The sequence below is a fragment of the Loa loa genome (assembly GCF_000183805.2).
Source record: "Loa loa unplaced genomic scaffold supercont3.333, whole genome shotgun sequence".
NCBI lineage: Eukaryota > Metazoa > Nematoda > Chromadorea > Rhabditida > Onchocercidae > Loa > Loa loa.
In genome coordinates this window covers 21,292-40,518 of record NW_018108513.1, presented here as the reverse complement: position 1 = coordinate 40,518, position 19,227 = coordinate 21,292, and the positions used below count along the sequence as shown (strand labels likewise).

The 19,227-nt window shown below is 32.2% G+C and overlaps 2 protein-coding genes across 2 annotated transcripts in view; one reads left to right on the top strand and one right to left on the bottom strand.

The window, feature by feature from the left end:
- Positions 1–2,344, bottom strand: part of LOAG_18491 (DNA ligase) — a gene marked incomplete at its 3' end in the record, with an annotated part of 6,731 nt that extends 4,387 nt beyond the window's left edge. Inside the window, exons 1-4 of the mRNA XM_020451151.1 lie at positions 2,233–2,344; positions 1,694–1,850; positions 1,146–1,607; positions 605–711 (exon numbers count right to left, since the gene is read on the bottom strand). Of these exons, the coding sequence (XP_020305093.1) occupies positions 605–711; positions 1,146–1,607; positions 1,694–1,850; positions 2,233–2,310 (804 nt within the window). The 5' untranslated portion in view covers positions 2,311–2,344. The remainder of the gene's footprint in view (positions 1–604; positions 712–1,145; positions 1,608–1,693; positions 1,851–2,232) is intronic.
- A 2,591-nt stretch (positions 2,345–4,935) lies between these two features.
- Positions 4,936–17,592, top strand: LOAG_18490 (ubiquitin carboxyl-terminal hydrolase). The gene is made up of 22 exons (XM_020451150.1): positions 4,936–5,110; positions 5,316–5,369; positions 9,449–9,575; positions 10,062–10,298; positions 10,456–10,686; positions 10,942–11,092; positions 11,296–11,431; positions 11,805–11,938; positions 12,107–12,268; positions 12,337–12,444; positions 12,636–12,746; positions 12,915–12,998; positions 13,104–13,198; positions 13,579–13,746; positions 14,359–14,508; positions 14,861–15,005; positions 15,160–15,310; positions 15,676–15,773; positions 15,886–16,028; positions 16,306–16,519; positions 16,724–16,835; positions 16,977–17,592. The coding sequence occupies exons 1-22, from the start codon at positions 4,972–4,974 to the stop codon at positions 17,114–17,116; spliced, it is 3,090 nt and encodes a 1,029-aa protein (XP_020305092.1). The 5' UTR covers positions 4,936–4,971; the 3' UTR covers positions 17,117–17,592.
- Positions 17,593–19,227: the final 1,635 nt, after the last annotated feature.

The following is a 19,227-nucleotide window of genomic DNA, read 5'->3' as shown; positions in this document are numbered from 1 at the left end:
ACAAATGCAAACGATCACTAACAATTCACGTATTTTTCGAGAAATGTGACTGCTGATCTTTTCCCGTGTTAATTCACTCAACTTTTCTAACCATTCATCTACCTGAACTTGAAGCATTTCAAATATTTTTTATACAAAAATCACAAAGTCATCCCATGGAGGTCTCCCATCTTATTAAAACATGGAACAGAATTACAATGATAATAAATCTAAAGGCATAACTCTACAAAACTGGACTCGGCAAATGATCGTTCAATCATATTTTCAGCTTACCATTTGATTTGTCATTTCGTTTTTTTTCGATCACCATCGAATTTCAATAAAAAAGAGCATATTGTCTCAGATACATCCCCTGTTTGATTGTACGATTCTGTCAATTCGTCAATAGACCAATCAAATAGCTTTAAAAAGAAGGACTGTGAGATTTGTTCAATTGTTTACTTTGGAGTGTAGCAGTTTATTGCTTTGTAAAAGATAGCAAACTTTGATAGAGACAGAAGAAGCAAGCAGGGAAGTAATTATTAAAAACTAGTCTACGGCTCTGAATTGGCTATATTCATTGTAAAAGAAGTGCCGGAATTGAGCTTTAAATATTTATACTTACAGTGGAAAAGATTTTTATAATCTGTTTTGCTTTCAAATTGTATATTCTCTGGTCTGCTTCTGGAATTAAAAATTTGAGTAGTAAGTGTAGATCGCCATCATATCCTTCTGAAACAAGTGACTTTATCTGATTAAAGATCTGAATTTAATCGATTTTTTAGATATTGATTAAAAAAGTAATCAACTAGTAACACTAAATCTCATTTGTTACTTTCATGCACTATTATTATGCAATATAGGTAAATAAAATAATTCTCTTTTTGAATCAATACTGCTAAGCGTGACACTAAACAGAATGATCACAATTGATGAAATGGGACTTTAATAAGCAGAAAAAAACTAATTTCGGGTAAAACTTTTCCTCCACCTGTGCTATTTTAAAAATGAAAAAAAGACGTTAGGGAAAAGCAATGTTTGGGTAGGAAATACCCAAATTCTACTCCCACAAATTCTAACAGATTTACTCGCAATCAACAATTCTTACATATATTGCAAAACAAGTTATCATCCATATACACATACACATATATGTCTAATCATACCTTTGTTAATGAATATTTTAACAGCTTCAGTCTTCTCGGTGTACTTCGATACCGAAGCAATTACATCACAAAGTTTGCAAAATAATTTGAACATATCGAATTTGCTTCCTATCTTTTGAATACTATCCTCTGTTTTACTTGTTTCTAAGATTTCTGCTGTTGATTGTTCGTTTTTCACAGTGGAAACACTTGTTTTGCTATCACCAACTTTTCTGGAAGTTATTTCCTTCGAATCTTTCTTGGCAGTTTTATATTTTTCTTTCTTTCGAGCAGATATGACCGTTTCCACTTTCTCGTCCTTTACTTTTTTTGAGGATATATCCTTAGCAACGGCTTTTTTGAGAGTATCTTTTGATGCTGAAGTCTTCACTTTATCTCCAAATTTTTTCAGTCGCAATTCCGAAAGATCCCTAATTTTCTCTATGATGCTTGCTTTGTCATCATCATTTGCAACATCCCAACCTGTAAAACCTTACCTAGCATAAAAAGAAGTAAAAAATTCGTTAATATAAGGAAAGGAAAAATCGTAGTAGTTAATTATGAGAAACCTTCGATATCATCCGGTGAATCAATGACTTTCGTTGTAGCACGGGAACGTGTAAGTGTTTCGAAAAGACAATCTATGTGAAAATAATTTTTCATTTCCGTTGGATTTCCAGAATCTGCCGTAAAAGGATTTGGCACCATTCTCCACATTCGTAAATCCTAGGAAGAAAAAAAAAAAGAAATGAATAAACAATCGAAAATACTGATTCACAATGCTTATTTTAATCAGCATTTCCACGCATTAATTAAATTTTGCAAATTAAATGAAGCCAATTAAATATGCTGTATAGATAAAAATTAAATATTTTGGTTAAGTAGAAATAATTAAACAATCTAAATGAAATGAAAGTTTTGTAAAACAGATGGATGTCAAAAATTCATAAAGAGACGCAACAACAAATTTTAGGGACGTGTAAATTTGTTCTGCTCGTAATGTACGCTTCTTCTATTATATTGCAAAATAATAACTTACGATTGGTAATACGTGTTTCGTTTTTTTTCTTTTTTTTTGTTATCGTTAACATTAATGATATAAACATACCCCTTTCAATAATTGCTGCTGGCATTTCTTACATTTAGCAACACGTTTAGCATAATCAAGCCCAAATTTTGATGACATTACAAATTGTTCCACGTACTTTTTTTTTCCTCTCTTTCTTTTATCCAGGTATAAAATATCTGAAATACGATTAATATTAACATATTTTCTTAATTTTTCATATATAAACGAAAGGAAAATTGGATCATTAATATGTCATCAATTAGATCATTGAATTATGAATGATTAAATATTGTCATTGTACCAAATGAATCGATAAATAAGTTTAGCATGATATAATATTATTTTAAACGATGAATAAAATTCAGCCTACGACAGAAAATAAACACAACTTAAAATTGAAATTAACATCTTTGGAATTAAAATTCTTTAATTAATATGGCAACATTTTCCTTGTCTATTCGCGGACAGATTACTATCCGGATTTTACCTTTGAAATATTACATTAATATGTTCCATTTAATACATGTTACGTAAATTGAAATAATTCGAACGATAAGTCGTTACATGTATTTCGAATTATGACAGGAAAAAAAAAGAAAAAAACTATGCGCAATTTCCGTTTCATTGGATTTTGGATGAATTAGTTCGTGAAAAAATCGATAGTGTAAGTGGACGTTAGACGTATCGATCAATAATCTCTGCTCTTTATCATATGGACTTCATACGTGAACACGACAGACGACTTCAATCGCCTAAGCAATTCAAATCTCGTCACCACCGATGCTCAGCAAACACATCAAGTTCTGTATTATGTTCACTTGGACAAATCGATTCCTGTGGAGTGTGTGTGTATGTGTGTGTGTGTGTGTGTGTGTGTGTTTGTGTGTGTGTGTGCTTGTCCGTGTGTGTGTGTCTGTCTGTCTGTCTGTCTAAGTTTATGTCTATGTAGGTATTTATGAGTATAGATATGTACAATTGCGTTAATTACGTGTCATTTTTTGATTTTTGATATATTTCTTTCATTCATGTTGACGTTACTGATTGCTACATTTTTATGTAATTTGAAGCAAAATATTGATTAACGTGAATTTTTTACTTCCTGCGGTATCCTTTCATTGTAATCGTTGTAGTCGTTTGATCATATTCACGTATTTTTACTTGTGGAAATGTGTAATTAAATCATTTCATTGGTGCATTTCGTTTTTATATGTTTTGCACACGTATTGTAGGTATGATTCAGTATACATCAGGTATTGATATTTGGTATGAGATGAAGAAGATATATTTCATTCCTTTTCCAACTTTGAAATAGTTGAAAACTTCAAGTTTCATCTTTCCTTATCCTTCTTTTGCACATCATTAAATAAGTAATTACATTTTTCTCTCATATCTGTTTATTTAGCAAGCTTTTTGATTGGAACAAAGAAATGTTGCAGAAATGATATATTATTAAAACGGAATGAAACAGAAGTGTAGCATTGCAAGGACAATAAGAAGTTGAGTTGAGCATTTTTATTGGAATAGTAATAGATGTGTTATTTGTGGTATATAGTAATCTTTCATTCCTTTTCCAATTCTGAAATTATCAAAAACTGCTAATTCTATCTTCCTTATCCTTCTTTCGCTTATCATGAAATAGACTACTGTGTACCACAAATAACACATCTGTTACCATCTCAATAAAAGTGTTCAACTCAACTTTTTAATGTCGTAGCAATGCTACATTTCTGTTTTATTATTGTTATTGTTATTGTTTTGCAGTTAAAATGCCATTTACATCACGTATATTACACATTATTGTATCATTTATTCGATATTCCAGTTGTAATTATAGTAGAACGTAAAATTCTCTTTTATCGAATATACATATATGGAGCAAATCATTATCATATGATAATCATAATGCTCAGATGATAGAAAAAAATTTATCAATGGATTAAAAACGTCGGGAGACATACGTCAAACTTGACTCTTACAGTTTTCCGGGGTTCAAGTCGGGAATCAGTTGACATTTGTTGGTGACATAGAGTTTGCTCTTATGTCGACCATTATTGTCATTGTTGCCAGAAGTTTCGCGCTGTGAAAATTAGATGTCATTCTTTTTGCTGTGTCATCACTTTTGACATTGGAATTGTCATTTCCGCTCCATCCTATTACATCTTCGTGTCAAGACCATTCATTTCTCACTTCATGATTATTCTCGTTTTTTCAAAATGTTGTAGGGATATTGCTATTAATTAATGTGACAATTCTGCTTTACGTTGTACAACTTTTTATTCAAATTAGGAGTGTCATTTTATCTGACAGTGAATAGTTATGATTAGATCGGATGGAAATATGGGTTGATTATCAAAAAACTTCACATAGGTTAAGAGTATGTTGATCTGATAGCATCATTACTGCGCTAATTCTGAGATTTAATTTGCATCGGAAGTGCGCTCCTGCAAAAGTTTCATGCAAGTCACTAATGCAAGTTTCCGATCAAGGTTGCACAGTTTGCAACATTTGCAATTTAACCAACAATTAGTTACATAAGGTGGTCATTAAATGGCCAAATTAATCGGAAATAGATAAGTTACAGTGACATATACGTTTAATATAGTGGTGATAAATTCGTGTTCAGTTACTCATAATGAGCTTGCTAACATTAATAAAGTTTGTTAAGATAGGCTGCCGTCGCGATCATATATTCCATGGATTTAATTAATTTGCTCCAACTAGATCGTTTTTTGTAGAAGTTTTATTTTTAGGTGATTGTGAAGAAAGACGTGAAGTACAATGAAACGCGAAGATCCAATCGATATTAATGAAACCGTGGAAGATGAAGATGGTAGTACTAGTAAGAATATTAGTAGTATTATATTTGGAACAGATGATGGATTGGGAAAAAATTCCGATGACAACCAGAATGATGAAGGTTTGAATTTAATATTTATTGCATGTTTAATATTTTTACTTTCTTCATAGTATCCAGAAATGTAGAATAAGCGTAGAATTAGGACAAAAGTAGCTGAGGAAATTGAACCTTTGTAAGATGCTTACCTTATCGTTTACTCTCTTTATCAGCAGTTCTGTTGGTTTTTGCCTTGCTAAGCTGTTGATTTTGCATACTGAAGTTTCAGGTATGATGGATTTCGAGTGTAATACAAATCCGGAAGTTTGTGTCATATCGATCGGTATGGATATTGTTTTTACGAATTAGTTTTATTCATTATTCTTTTGGTTGACCAGATTGAGCTGGCATAATATTTCCATTTTTATTTTCTTTGGACTTCGGTACTTGAGGTCTTTATCACGAATGACAAAACATTTTAAATTTTGGAAAATCCTGCTTTTGGAAAATGAAGATTTCTTGATCTTTCCATCGGTTATATATTTCTTATTTGCTTAGAACTAAATATTGAATCGATTCCTCTAGCTCTGAAGGATTGATGGCTTATGTTAGTTATACCCTAAACTCCAGATATGGTCGCCCTGTGAGGTCCGCGATGACACAGCCCACGGGAGACGTACTGATGTTTAATAGGATAGCAGTTGCATTTCTGATCAAGTTTTAATATTGAATAATGTATGTAGTCATAAGTTGAAGTTGATGATCTAGCGTAATTCATTTAATGCATACTAAAGTGAAATTTTGGCACGAATCTATTTTGAATAAATAAATACTTAGGCCTTAAGAAGTGTTGCACTTTTCTGACCATAATCATAGATATACTGCTGAAGGAAGGATTTGCTACGGTTACACTGAAGTCAGTCCTTCTTTTTCATTATTTTTCTCAATTCCAAAATTTTTACCAAAAATTTCACTCCATTAACTTCATTTCCGTTCATCGTCATCGTTACATGATCGTTCTGTACTGCAATACGTTGCGGGGTAATTACGATATCTGTTCATAGCCATGGGAAATGGAATCTACCAGAGTAAATAGTCAATCTTTGAGTTTTCCAACCACTGAAATGACGGATTTTCACTTATTTTAATCTTTTCTTTGTGCTGTAAACGAGTGAACAATTTTAATTATAGAATGATTGAAGTTATTTTAGATTAATGATATTTGACATTTGCTGATTTAAACTTTAGGTGAGCAAATAGGAAGGGTTGTGTCTAGTTTACAGGAAGCGAGCAAGGAAAAGTCCTGAAAATGTTGAGTTGATATGACTACACTCCCACCCGAGCGGTGGGTGGCAGGAATAATTGAGAGGAAGAATGTTAGAGAATGGAGCAGGCGTCATAAAGCAGTTCAGGCTCAAATTCGAGCTTTAAGAACTTGAGCTATGCTTATTAACATACAGGATAGCTTATACACTTGTATACCCTATAGTTGTCCTATACTTGCTCCTCCAGTTTTCTTTTCTCATCTAGATCTATTCAGTGACATATTTCCAGAGCATCCTTTTCTTTTACTACTCCACTTTTCATTTCGTATCTTTGACAACAATTTCCCATCTTTCTTATCTTTTCCAGTAGAAAGAAACATTTTTTTGTTTGTAACATCTCTTTCAAATCTTCCCACCTTTTTTTTTCTCTTCACCTACTCTTCCGTCTTTTCATGTTTTCGTGTGTTCTTTTTGACGTAACTTTGAAAATACACAGACATACAATGATCCAACGGATCCGTTCCTCGATCAACTACTTTTTCACTCATTTGTACATTGTATTCATTAAATACACTCCCATATGGTTTTAACTAACATTTCATTTCTCTTAGACATTTTTATGCGTTGGAAAAATTGGATGATTTTGTTCGCTCAATGTTTAAAATGTTTATTTCATTTTCACATCTGTTTACTGATTGATTCATATGGTTTTATTTTCTTTTTCTTTTTCATTTTTATGTTACAAATGCTTTATCAAGTATTTACTTGTTATGTTTTTGATCCCAAAGTAGAAGTTCCCTTTATTTTTAAACGTATATTGAGATAGAAATGGGCGGAATGGGAAGGGGAGACTTGATTCTTACGCTACGACATCTTTCATTTCCACTTAGTATCTTATGCGATGTGAATGATTTGTTGTTTTTTGTATTTTATGCATAGAAGTTCTTTTTTGGAGTATCACCGGCGGATTCTTCGTGATCACTTCTTCCGCTCTATATTCATTTGGGATTGTTTGTTTCAAAAGCGCTGCAAAATAATACTGGATCTTAAGCCCATACATTACATAATCCCATACATTACATAATCGGATATTTATTGATATATAGGTATATATATATATCATCCATAGAGAATTATGTAATTATAGGTCGTACCCTTCTCATTAAAAAGTTGCAGAGCTGCAGGTTGACGTCAGCTGATTTTATCAATTTGATTCAGTTGAATAGTTCCAAATGTGCTTTCTGGAAGTTTCTCCCATACTGTTTTTTTTTCTCCTAATTATTTAGGGCAATGTTTAAATTGATGATTCATACAAAGTTTTATTTTGCTTTCACTGTTTTTCCTGAAGTCCAAAAAAATGGTCCAAAATGATGCTGTGGAATCATTACCAATGCTTCAACTTTGTTTTTTTTTAATTCTTGGAAATGATGAATTTAAAGGTTCGAATTGTTGTTCCTGATCCTTTAACACAATTACAATGGAGTTATTTCTCAAAAAAAAAAAAGACGAAAAAAGAAAAAAAATCTCTGTAAATGTATATGCAATGGATTATGATGAAAAGAGGGAAGAAATATGGATGGGGGAAAACAGGGCTTTGATTTTTTGTATAATCGCTTAAATACTTCCACTGGATCGTCGTTTCCATCTCTTTTAATTGAACTTTTTGTTAGGCGAGCACTTATATTTGAATTGGGATGTAATAGCTTAATAACTTCTGTTATTCTCATTTACCTTTTACTTTGCACTTGCTAAAATGAATTGATTCTGTGGCTTTCGAAATATCGCATACAAAGTTCTTTTTTTTTCATTCTAGACATACTTTTTTCCCATGTTCATACATCTGTTTCAGTGGACAAAAAGTGCGCGGATGAACGATTAGAAATTTAGGGATGTTCTAAGCTTTCGTTTACCGAAATTTTAATTGTTTTTGGAATTTCATTTTAATTTTTTGGAAAATGAATATTACCACAAGTATAGCTCTTATCTTCAAGTGTTTTGGATTATGTGGTGAAAAAACTTAAAATATAAATGAAAATAAATCACTGAGCATTCACTTCTATGTTTAAGATGCTCTAAGATAATTCATATATAATATGAAATTCATTTCATGACATGTGAAATTAAAAATATCTGAACTTTGTCATATCAGATGCTGCGAGAAAAGTATGCTTGGTTACGAACATTTAGAATGATATGTAATTTTTGAGAATCACATGCTTATCTTCTACCCTTCGTTTCAAAATATACAGATGAATAATTATAAGTGAACTTAGAAAGCAAAATTTATAGTTATTGCTTTAATTTAGTCTTTTAAATGCTTATAGTGATTCTCTTGGAAAAATTTGGGATGACATAAATCCGTGTATATCTGTTATTTTATATCTTTCTTTTTCTTGGATTGGTAAAGGATTCTGAGCTTCAAATGATAGCTTTTAATATATCTCCATTACTTTTATATTGAAAAAAAATTGTTGAAATGTTCTCATAATCCATCAGTTATATCAATGAAAATGAAATCCATGTTCTTGGATATATTATTCAGCACAACTTGGTTACTTCCTCTTGACTTTCATTCAGTTGTTTCTAAGTACTTTAAGTTGAAACATATTGTGTGACCTTCTACAACATATTGTGTGACCTTCTTTCAAAGATTCATCTTTTCCTAATATCAACACCATAGGTTGCTTTGTTTTTGGTTATATTTTAGACATTAATTTTAACTTAGCAGCTGACGAATCGTAGAAGTCCTGTCGGATTTGACCTTTTTTAAAGATTCATCTTTTCCTAATGTTAATACCATTGCAGTGATTTAATTTTGACTTTTTCTTCTTGTACGTAGTCTATTTCATACTTTACTAATCCATTGAAAAGGAAAATATTGGTGAGATTTTCTCCCTATCTCCCTCTCTCTCCCCCCTCTCTCTCTCTGTCTTTCTACACATAAATACTTTTTCCGATAACTCATTTTTTTGAATAATTTCAAAATCATTCCTGTCCAATGTTTGCATGATTAGAAGTTATCATACCTTACCTCTTTGTGCTTACCATCCTTACCTTACTATTTGGAAAGTCCTGTTGTTGAAAACTTTTGACAACCGCTAGAACGATGTTTGGTTAATTGTTATAACTTAATAATTAATTACCAATGATATTATAGATTCTTTGAAATATGGCGAGTACAAGCAATCCCCAGATCTACATGTTGTTCGTGTAACTCAGAAGGAAATCCTTATCGATGCTGTCACTTTTCATGAACGTTCTCTGCAGATCGATTTCCACTGCTTGTAAGTATATTGATCAAAATCAATTTGTTTTTAAAATATTAATTCATTAGTCCTTTTTCTTTTTCTTTCTTTTTTTTTTAAATTTAATGGAGCAAAAATCGAATACTTTATTCTTTTTCGAAGAACAGGATTAAATGTTAATCTTCTTTATGACTTTCAAGAACATTAATGGGACAGTTCTATTTTCTGATATTCAGCAGATGTAATAGATAAGGATTAGTGGAACAGTTAAGCGTAAAAATGGTGGCGAAATAATAATATTTAAAGGAAGCGAAATCTTATTAGCAAATAAGAAGTTAGTATGTAAAAAGTGAGAATATATTACTATTAATGTAGAGAAAATTGGAGATGCAGTCGTAGAACTTTACTAAAATGCTTAAAAAGATTATGCAAGAATAACACCAAAGAGAGGAGGAAAAAAAAGGGAATGATGCTGTTCGTAATATGCGTTCAGCTTCTTTGAGTGCTCACTGAATTGTTTTGTAGGTCGGATGCAGACCCTATTCTGTTAAAATATGGAGTGGATAAATCGGTGCAACTTATTTGGCATGCAGAGCTTGCACATGATATAATACCAGAGGAGTGCCAAATGCGTTCTGACGATCGAGAATATGTGCTAAAGAAGCGAGATCCAAGTCAATGGAATTCAGGCTTGTTACAATGTAACTCATCTAGTGCCTTGTCGGCCTTACGTTCTTCATCTACCGCAGGCCCTCATACATCGTTAGTCTTCCTTTGCTTTTTTACGAAGAAAAGTTTTGTTGGCAATAAATTCAGTATAGCTTAAGTTGTAAATTTTTGTTACTGCTAGAGGTTTGGTAACACCACCTCGTTATCGCTTGCTTACTGGTTTTAATATAAATTTTATAAAATCTTTTAGACGGCCAAGCATTTCATATCGTTACATTGGTTCCACAGCTGATCGATCAGGTTTACCGCCTACAGGGCGGTCTTCGAGCTGGATTTCTTCACATAGTTCTAAATATCAGCGTACCTCCTATTATCCTGCTAGTCGAGTTCCATATTCAGCGCAAAACTTCAATTTTAATACATATGGGAATTATCCATCGACAACGCTGAGATCACAATCAACAAGTTCAGTCTTACGAAGGTAGTAGTTTTTCATCGCTCTTTACAAAATTTTTTATGAAATGGAATGAGCTTGAAATGAAAAAAAAGTCTCTGACCATATTTACTATGAATTAAGAGTAAATATACGACACCTGAAATGATGTTGCTTGGTGTGTTCGTCTTACATCGAAGTGAAACGAGTTCATAATACTGATTTTAGTACAATCGTGGTGTTTGAGTTATGATCTAAATTTGATTGTACAATTGTGGAATGATTCTGTGTTTTTCTTTTCAGGTCTTCTTCATCGTCGTTGTTTTCGTCGGCTTCTTCAGCTTCTTCAAATATTGCTCAAAATTCACTGAATGATGTGCAGCATTCAACAAACATTACATTGAAACAAACTTTTCCTCCTTCGTCATCTCCGACGGGTCGTCCAACAGCCAAGGTCTGTGATTTTGTTTGAGGAATGGAAGTATGGAATTGGTGCTTTACAACCTATGAAAGAGAACATAACTTTGTACATTTCTAAATTGAGAAATTGAGATTTCTCTTGAATATTTTTCCCAATTATAAAAACCTTGCTAAGAAAATCTATTTAGGACTAGAAATTCAACAGGAGAGTAGTAAAAGCAATGATTCTGCTTACAGGTGTTACCATATGATGAGCAAGGGACAGTGGTGGACTGTGGTTTCACTGGTTTGCGGAATATTGGAAATACATGTTTCATGAATTCTAGTTTGCAGATGCTCGTTAACTGCAAGGAACTTCAAATTTATTTTAGCGGTAAATAGATGTTCTATTAACTTGAATACTCTACTTAGTAATTCTTTACTTATTTGCTTTCTTCCTTACCAACTACAAATTTATTATTGGTAGCTTTTTGCAAAAGGTTCTTTCCTCGTGAACGCATCTCTTATTCTTGATTTTCATAAAGTGTGTTGTTATATATAGCCACTTGCAGCGCTTCTTTCCTGCTGATTAAACCACTGATTGATTAGTTCGATAAACAATATGAGCAATTTCAGTAGCAATTTCAGTTTTACATTTAGTTGATAAATGTAAATATAATTTAAAACTTCCAAATTATACTCTAGTGACATTCATTATGGACTTGTTTTTATTATTTGATATTGTGAGAGATTTCCATGATGTTTAGGAGGTTATTACAAAAAAGATATCAATGTAATGAATCCACTTGGTTTCGGTGGACGTTTGGCAGAAGTTTTTGCGGAATTCATGAAGCAAATGTGGAATGGCATGAATCGTGCATATGAACCAACAAAGATAAAGGTATGCAATAATATTACAATTATTAAAGCCAAGTCATTATTTCCAATCATGTAAATCATGTACATTTCCAAATGGAATACATTAATCAAACTTTAAATCAAACTTATCAGAATTCATATCATGAACGGTCACTGATGACGAAAAAATGATGTGTGACTTGTTTTGCAGGAATTAGTCGCCGAGAAGGCTACACAGTTTGCAAATTTCGCCCAGCATGATGCCCATGAATTCTTGAGTTTCGTGTTGGACGGGTTGCACGAGGACCTTAATCGAGTTCGAGTGAAACCTACAACAAATACGATTGAAGCTGAAGGAAGACCAGATATTGAGGTATGGTTTATTTTGAAATTTAAAGCCTTAATTTATATTTGATAATCCCATTATAATTATTCGTTAAGGTTTCGCGTGAGGCATGGCATAATCATTTGTTGCGTAATGATTCCATTTTCGTGGATCTCTTTCATGGCCAATTGAAATCCAGACTTCAATGTCCGAAATGTAATCAGGTGAATTTATTGCGAATGACATGAAGTCATTTTATAGTAATTGCTTTCAGTCCAATCGAACTGCTTTAGATACAAATTTGGTTACTAATTTAACTTCAGCTTTTGTATACTGGTTTTATGTTCTTACGATCTACAGATATTTAGTGTTGTTTTTCCCCTTTATTCCTTGATATTTCTGTTTTAATTTTCAGATATCCATTACCTTCGATCCTTTTGCTTATCTTGCTGTACCGTTTCCAAAAGAAAAGCGTTCTTCCACTGTGTATTTTTGGCCACTTGATCCATGTCTTAAGCCAGTTCGAGTATGTACTTCGTGCTTTCTCAGCAGAATTTTTTTTTTGTATAGCGCAGAAGTTTTAATCACCTTCATATTTGTTTCGCATTTTCAATTTGATTATAAACTGATAACTACCTTAAACTATTGTAAAAGACTACTGTATACTGTACCTGTTATTGTTTTTTGTTCGCAGATTGTGGTACGATATAACGCAGATGGCAAAATTTCAGAAGTACTGGATGCATTGTCGCGACTAGTTAATGTAAATCCAAAGTCTGTAAGTTCGACAAAAAATAAATTAATAGTGCAGAAATGAGTTTACTTGTACTTCTACGGTTTATTTTTAGAGATTTAATTTTTAAAGCCACTATAAAATTTTTAGATGCGCATGGTCGAAGTAAACAACCATCGTATTGTTCGCGCGTATAATCCCGATGATAGCGTTAACAACATACTTACAACGGACACTATTTATGTGTGAGCTAAAATTTTTTTTTTTCCAAGTTCAACACTTGTATTCACGGTTTGTTCTAACGACTTAATCGAAAATTTGAATTGTTTCGATTTGGTGAATTTGGTGATAAATAATGGAAATTTTATCATGTTCAGAATATTGCTTTTAATATTTGGAAATGTTGGCGTTCAAAAGATTGAAAAATGTGTTCTTATGATTAAGTAAACTCCCAGATACTGTTTGAGGATATGTCTAATTACGAGCTTAGAGTTTGATTTCTTCAGGAATACTTCAAATTATTTCAGATAATTTTGGATTTAGTTAAAATGTATTCCACTTCATGAATTAAGACAACGGCTTCATTCTTTTATTTAAATAGCTCCAAATTATTTATTTGTTTAAGCTTTCAAGTGCATGATCCGTATGATTGTAATGATGATATTGTTGAATTCGCCGTTGTTCAGCGTCTTCTCTATCGTAAGGGTATCCGTCGTGCGTGTGCTTATTGTCAGGCCACGGATGTAAAGCTAAAAACTTGCGAGCGTTGTTATGACGCTTTCTATTGTAATCGGTTTGTTTTTAATTTGATTTTGTGAGGATTAATTTTTGTGCATTCACTCATCATTTTGATGCTCTTTTCAAAAAGATTCATTTACGTTTCATATATCCATTATGTAAAAAAAAATTTGTTCGAAAAGGACGTCGAAATGATGATAATTAAATGCGAGGAAACTAATTTGAAATTATTTTTCATACTTTTGCATTAAGAGATGATTTTTGGGAGAGAAATATAAAGCAAAAAAAAATTCATTTATTCAAATGTAAAACTATAAACAGTCTAATTTCATTGCCATTTTATTGTTGTAAGAGTAACGGTTCATTTCGAATACAGTTATCTAACCGTAAGGTGGGATTTATATTGCATTTTCATTCCTATTTTCAAATAAATATTTGCGGTATAAAACATGAAGGTTATTGTTAACTGTTTGGAATTGATCCTTTTTATTTGTAGGGTGGTATAACATTGTTAAAATTAGGCATCTTGTTCGTTTCAATTCACTTATAATAATTCAAGACCTGTGTTATGTACAGGATTAGGAATAATTAGTTCGCTGACAAAGAGATGCTGTTAGTAATTTAACCTTCTTAAATAGCTCGAAGAAATCTTCACTTTTTTTCTCAGCGAATGTCAAATGGGGGATTGGCCGGATCATAAAATCAACTGTAGATCACGTACTCAAGCTGAAGCTGTTGGACAACCGTTCATTATTTCATTGCCTAAAAAACGAGTTACTTGTTCAAATATTATGCGAAATTTGGAAAGTCGTTGCAAGTTAGTTTTTTCTTTTATTTTCCCATCCACAGAGAGTAATTATTTATCAGTGGATTTAATAAACATTGATATAATGGTTTTTTTTTTTTTTTTACGGATTCGTTGTTTTATTGAAGTATTTTCTGTTACTCTTACGTATTTTTCTATCCATAAGGACAAGCGCGGTATGCAGTGATGATTATTATTACAGCTGTAGAATTCATACACATTAGAAAAAAATTATCACTAGTCACGAAGTGTTTAGCAATTCTGTTTCTTTTTTATTAAGGAGTGCTTATTTCTTCGTAAAAATTGAAAACTAAGCGTTCGTTTTTTCGGTTCCGTCCTGTTTCCTCACTACGTAATATTTTAGACATTCAGTTAATGTATTTCAACCACCAGTTGACAACAACAACGATGCAGCGGTTGATCCATTGGAATCTTCTCGCGAATCATATGTGGGTTCGAGCTCATGCTTTTCAGCATCTGCTGTTAATGGAAATATTGATGATTTACCGGTATGTTTGCATCTTTTGTACTCTACTCCACGAAAACTGAAGCTTTTTCCGAGAATTTAGGAAAAATTATCAACGGGTCAGAGCAATAGTGTAGCATGAAGCTTAGGGAATATTCCTCTCTTCCTTATTAAAAGTCTACTTCCATCTATTCTAGATGGAAATAGCCCCTGTTGCCGCAAAAAGACAGATGGTTCTTGGTGAGCCACGAAATAAATCACGAGCGGAATCAAAACTATTCTTAGTACGTAAACTACAACAATCGGATGCTGTCATTGGTGATACATTGCTTGACTCGCGTTCTGATGGTAAGATTTAGTGATTTTTTTTCGAAATTTTCGGATCATTTTCAGTTTTATAATTTGTTCCTCCAGTTCTACTGTTTTGGACTTAAGGAAATTTAGTCACAATCTTCATTTTGGCATTTTTATAGGGCTATCGACTGGTAAAAGTCATTAGTTCGTTTTCATGATTATTAAGAAGTGATATAGGTCTGTTCGATTTGTGCAGCGTTTCAGTTTTACAATGTGAGTAAAAGTGTAACAAAAATTTTCTTTTGAACTATAGAAATTTGCAATCGATAAAATTGAATCTTATGTAAAGTGCTGTTTGATTATGTAGTAAAAATTGATTATTATAACTCATACAAAATGTCTCTGTTCTTAATTTTCAGCACCTTTGGATTTGCCAAATGGAACTTTCCTATCAATCAATTGGTGGAACTTGAAATGCGGCAAAGAATATTTAACGGTTGAAACAAAAAGAGAGGTGGTAAGTTGTCATAAGTATTATACGTCTTGCTTATTTTCTTCTTACTAGTTGATTTCTGGAAGTTTTAAAAAATTTTGAGTAAAGAATTCATGAAAAAAATGCCTTACTACAGGATATCGATGTCGAAAAAACGGTTCATTATCAGAAGATGTCATCATCAATGGCAAGTTCGAGTAGCATTGCTTCGAATCCATCATTGTACGACATGTTAGCAATGTTCTCAGAAACGGAACGTCTTAAGCCGGAGGAGTCTTGGTCCGTTTTGTAATTTGTCAATTTCATAAATTCTGGGCATCGTTACAATGAACAATAACTGAAATTACTCAGAATTATCACCAAAACTTTGTTGTATTGAACAGTACATCTTCCTAGTGATGATATAATTGTAGCTTGGATATATTATTGGCTTCTTGGGAGAAACTTTTAGTATCACTTGCTAATCGTTTTTTTAAAGTGATAAAATAATGATGGAAGTGGAATTATTATCTTTACAAATGTAGGCTAAATTTTGCTATTTTCCTTCCAATTTCAGGTATTGCAGTAGATGTAAAGAACACGTGGAAGCAACTAAGCAACTTATTCTATACCGCTTACCTCCTATTTTGATCATCCAACTGAAACGTTTCATTTATACGACATCGCTGATGACAATACATCGCCGTTCTAAAGATGATCGCCCCGTTCGATATCCCCTTGATAATCTTGACTTGGCTCAATTTTTATCCGACACTGCTCCGTCGGGACAGGTTGTATATCAAAATTAAAATTATGGAAAACATTTACTCGTTCTATAAGTGATGTCAGCGTACTAGGCTGGCTTTTTTTTCCTAATTTTATTTCACATACTCGAATGTTTTTGTGCTCTGACTTCTTTAGAAGGGTGTCATATGTATGGGAGTAAAGTCCATTGCTGGTAATGAAGCATGCAATTAATTTCTTGCATTTTCTAGGAAACGAAATATGATTTAACAGGTGTAGTGTGTCATTCTGGGAGTAGCTATTTTGGCCATTACATATCGTTAGCTAGACTGCTAAGTATTGATGGAAAAACGACAGAAATTGGTGATTTTCTTACTTTCATTTATATACGTAATAAAAACATTTTATATTAGTTTACTCAAACACATATTTTGATTTTTCATTGTGAATATTAAATTTTCGATGGATTTTTACAAATTTCTATAAGTACATCACATTTTATAGATTGGCGTAATTTTGACGACTCGATTGTTACACGTGCCCAACACTCACGTGTTCAAAACGATGATGCCTACTTGCTGTTCTATAAACAGCGTGGAAGAGCAACGCAGGATTTGCTCAAGAGACATTATGGTATTGGATAATTCCTAATTTAGCAATCATCCTCTTCTGTGTTCTTTTTTGCAATGTCATTGGACTCGTAGCCCAATCCTTACAGAACTTTATCTCATGATTCTTCCCAGAAAATGCATTGTTTTCTTATATAACTGGTTTCTGATATGCGGTGATGATTGGTGAATCATTTCTAATTGAAGTTGGAATGTTTTCCTGTCTCATATATTCAGCTGAAAGGGTTCATTTTCTTGTTTTCTTTCCACATTGCTCTTTTTTACCGTGTCCGTTTGTTATCCATGTATTTTTTTTCTTTTTTTTACTTCACCGTAGTGACAGATTTACGAGTTATCTTGTGCTTAAAAACACGTTTGACAAAAATGAAAAGGACTATTTCTGGTGAACCCAATGGACAAAATTAATTTATCGTTCAAATCTCTTTTTTCGCTTATTTCTGTTTCTGCTGCGAAAAAATATTTCTGAAAGATTAAAATTTGTTCAGTTCAGAAGAGTTTTAAATACTTCGTGTGTGTTACACAATTAATATTCATTACAAGATTCATTTGTGATTGCTTTATAGAAAACGTATAAGGATTAGAATTGCTAAATTTCCTTTTTTCTTCAATTTTTACATCACAGTATGACGTGATAAAGATTTGGGGACGTTTAGTACTTTTGCTTTTTTTTTTGAATCTAAAAGCAAAGGGGAGGAATAAACGCAAATCAATATAAAATGGCAGGAAGAAACGTAAATAAACCAAGGTAGACGATGGACATGTACTACATGTGAGGACGTATGGCATTGAGGACATGGGGATGATATGAGAAGAGCGAGAATTAATAGCATGGCTCAATATAAATATGTGCGAAAAGAGAGGAGAGAGGTGGGTAAGAGGATAACTAGTAATTTTTAAGAGATCTGTTGAATGTGAAAATAGCAAAAACAAATGAATAATATCAGCTAAAACTTCATGTCCATAGAGTATCAGAAAGTAAATTTGATATATATAATGAGATAACAAGTGATTGTACTACTGCCATTATGATATTAAAGTAGTAAAGCAATAATTTGACCATCGTAAATTCTTTTTTGGAAATAACTTGCTAATAGTAGTAGTTTACGGGCAAATTGTTAAAATCAATTATTTGTTAATCTCTTGCTACGCTTGGCGTAGATGTGCAAGTAGAAAAAAAAATAATATATATATATATACTTCTGAGAGAAAATACAATGAGAATGCAAAATTTAGCTGTAACTTAAGTTAAAAGTTAGTTTTATGTTGCTAATGTTTTTAAGGGATTTTTGTAATATTTTTCTTGTCGATGGTATGCGTATTTCAGAGCTATAAGATTCTTATAATGAAATTACGACATCAAACAGCAACGCATCAAAAAATGCTATTGAAGGTTTCTTAAAAACAAAAATAAAAAAGAAAAAGAAAAACATCAGAAAGATGAATGACTTCAATTACACACTCGATAAATGAATGATGAACATCTTTAAATTCAGTAAAAGAAAAAGCTGCTCATTTAGCATTGGAGAAAAGCTTAAAATTTTGTTATTCAGTTGGAGGAAATGCTGGAAAAATTTTTCTCATCGAAAAACATAAGATTGAAAGAATGAAAGAGAAAAATTGATTGAGCTAATTAAAAAATATTTTGTGCATTTTAAATGATGAGATGATACTTGCCTTTTTGCAAGAATTATGGCAAATGCAATTAACGTATGATGAATCGTAAGTTTATGCCAATTATACGCGCTTACTGTTAAAACATTTAAACCAGAAATGGAACAATTTCATTCTGTAGCCAGCCAAAAAAAAAAAGAAAAAAAAGAAAAATACTGCCTTAGATTAATAAATTCACAAAGTAACAAAATTTACAACTTAAAGAAAGACTATTTATTGAACGAACTGATACTTACATAATATACTTTATAGAAACGGAGTACTACAGCATAAATATAATTCCATTTTGCTAAGGAAACACCTAGAACATCAGTTGTTTTTACTTTTTAAATCATCCCCTATATGACTGATACTTTCACTTATCAAAAGACGAATGAAATTGTAATTCAAAGCTTCGGGATGACTGCTTAGATGTTGTACGAAAAACTGGCATAATGAAGGAGATTACCGAAATT

What these genes read in the sequence shown, in the direction of transcription:
- LOAG_18490 (XM_020451150.1), top strand. Translation starts at nt 4,972, where the DNA reads ATGAAACGCGAAGATCCAATCGATATTAATGAAACCGTGGAAGATGAA. An exon ending in AATGTCCGAAATGTAATCAG is followed by an intron (nt 12,445 to 12,635) that starts GTGAATTTATTG and finishes TTTAATTTTCAG; the next exon opens with ATATCCATTACCTTCGATCC. An exon ending in CTTAAGCCGGAGGAGTCTTG is followed by an intron (nt 16,029 to 16,305) that starts GTCCGTTTTGTA and finishes TTCCAATTTCAG; the next exon opens with GTATTGCAGTAGATGTAAAG.